Source organism: Cebus imitator, unplaced genomic scaffold (genome assembly GCF_001604975.1).
Source record: "Cebus imitator isolate Cc_AM_T3 unplaced genomic scaffold, Cebus_imitator-1.0 Scaffold217, whole genome shotgun sequence".
Classification (NCBI taxonomy): domain Eukaryota; kingdom Metazoa; phylum Chordata; class Mammalia; order Primates; family Cebidae; genus Cebus; species Cebus imitator.
In genome coordinates, this window is record NW_016107532.1 from 2688228 (window position 1) to 2689562 (window position 1335).

General features: G+C 36.6%; 1 protein-coding gene across 1 annotated transcript in view; it reads left to right on the top strand.

The window, feature by feature from the left end:
* The window catches only part of LOC108318319 (leucine-rich repeat-containing protein 37B-like), a 44665-nt gene that overhangs the window by 12751 nt on the left and 30579 nt on the right, over window positions 1-1335 (top strand). Inside the window, exon 6 of the mRNA XM_017549344.2 lies at window positions 873-944. Within this exon, the coding sequence (XP_017404833.2) occupies window positions 873-944 (72 nt within the window). The remainder of the gene's footprint in view (window positions 1-872; window positions 945-1335) is intronic.

Genomic DNA, 1335 nt, shown 5'->3' on the forward strand with positions numbered 1-1335 from the left:
TCTCGATCTCTTGACCTTGTGATCCACCCGCCTTGGCCTCCCAAAGTGCTGGGATTACAAGTGTGAGCCACCACGCCCGGCCCAGAACTACATTTTAAAAGCAAGAAAATTATTGCAAAAGTCAGGATAATGGTTACCTATAAGGATTAGAGAGAGGTTTATGATTGGAAAGGGGCACATTGGGGGCTTCTGGGATGCTAGTGGTGATCTTTTCTAATGATGTTACATGGGTATCTGCTTTATAATTATTAAACTGAATATTTGTCCAGGTGAGGTGGCTCACATCTGCAATCGCAACACTTTGGGAGGCTGAGACAGGAGGATCACTTGAGCCAGGAGTCTGAGACTAGTCTGGGCAACAGAGTGAGACCCTGTCTCAGAAATTAAATTAAATATAAACAACATTTATATTATGTGCACTTTATGCATATTGTAGTTCTCAAATTTTTTTAATGGGGAAAAATGTTGAATGGCTTCACTTGCAGCCCTGACATAATTCCGTGTGGAGCTTTCATAATAAGGTTTGGGAAAAGAGAGAAGGAAATGGAGATTCTGCTGATCTTGGTGCCACCCAGAATTGGATTCTAACAGGAACTTTGTGATTTAGAGAGGAGGCATTGAATATACAATTTGGTGGGAAGAGTGGGTAGGGTGTGCTTGTGTGTGTGTGCGTGCATGTGTGTGTGTGGTGGTGGTAGTGGAGAGAGATGGACACAAAAATGAAAATGTAAGAAAAGGTTTTAATGAAAGCAGAGCAGATAACATCTTGAAATTACCATTATCCAGCTTTCCTCCACAGGTAGGAGATAGTCCTGTGTAGCAAATAGTTGTAGTTTGCATTTTAATCTAGAAATAACTTTTTCATTTTCCAGAATTCTCAGTGAAAATTATTTGACTGAATTACATAAGGATTCATTTGAAGGCCTGCTATCCCTCCAGTATTTGTAAGTTAGTTAGTTAATCCTATTTATGAATTTTTAGTCATATTATCTGTAAAATGAATAAGGAGTTCAAATTAGATAATCTCTAAGATTTCTTCCAGGAATAAAATTCTTTAATTCTGTAAGTTTATATAGGGTCTTAGCCCATCTCTAGCATTAGTTACTTCCTATGCATTTTCAATTTTTAAATTAGATAGACAAAATACAGACAAAAAAGAATTCACATGGTGAATCTGAGCAGTGATTGACACTCATATGAACCTTGTTTTATAACTGTTCACATGCCATCTTCTTATATTCAGTCTACAACCAAGAGATCAAATCTAATCTAGGTTCTATTTTTAAATAGCCCATTAAGTTAATGGTTTTTGCATTTTTTTTTTTTTTTTTTTTT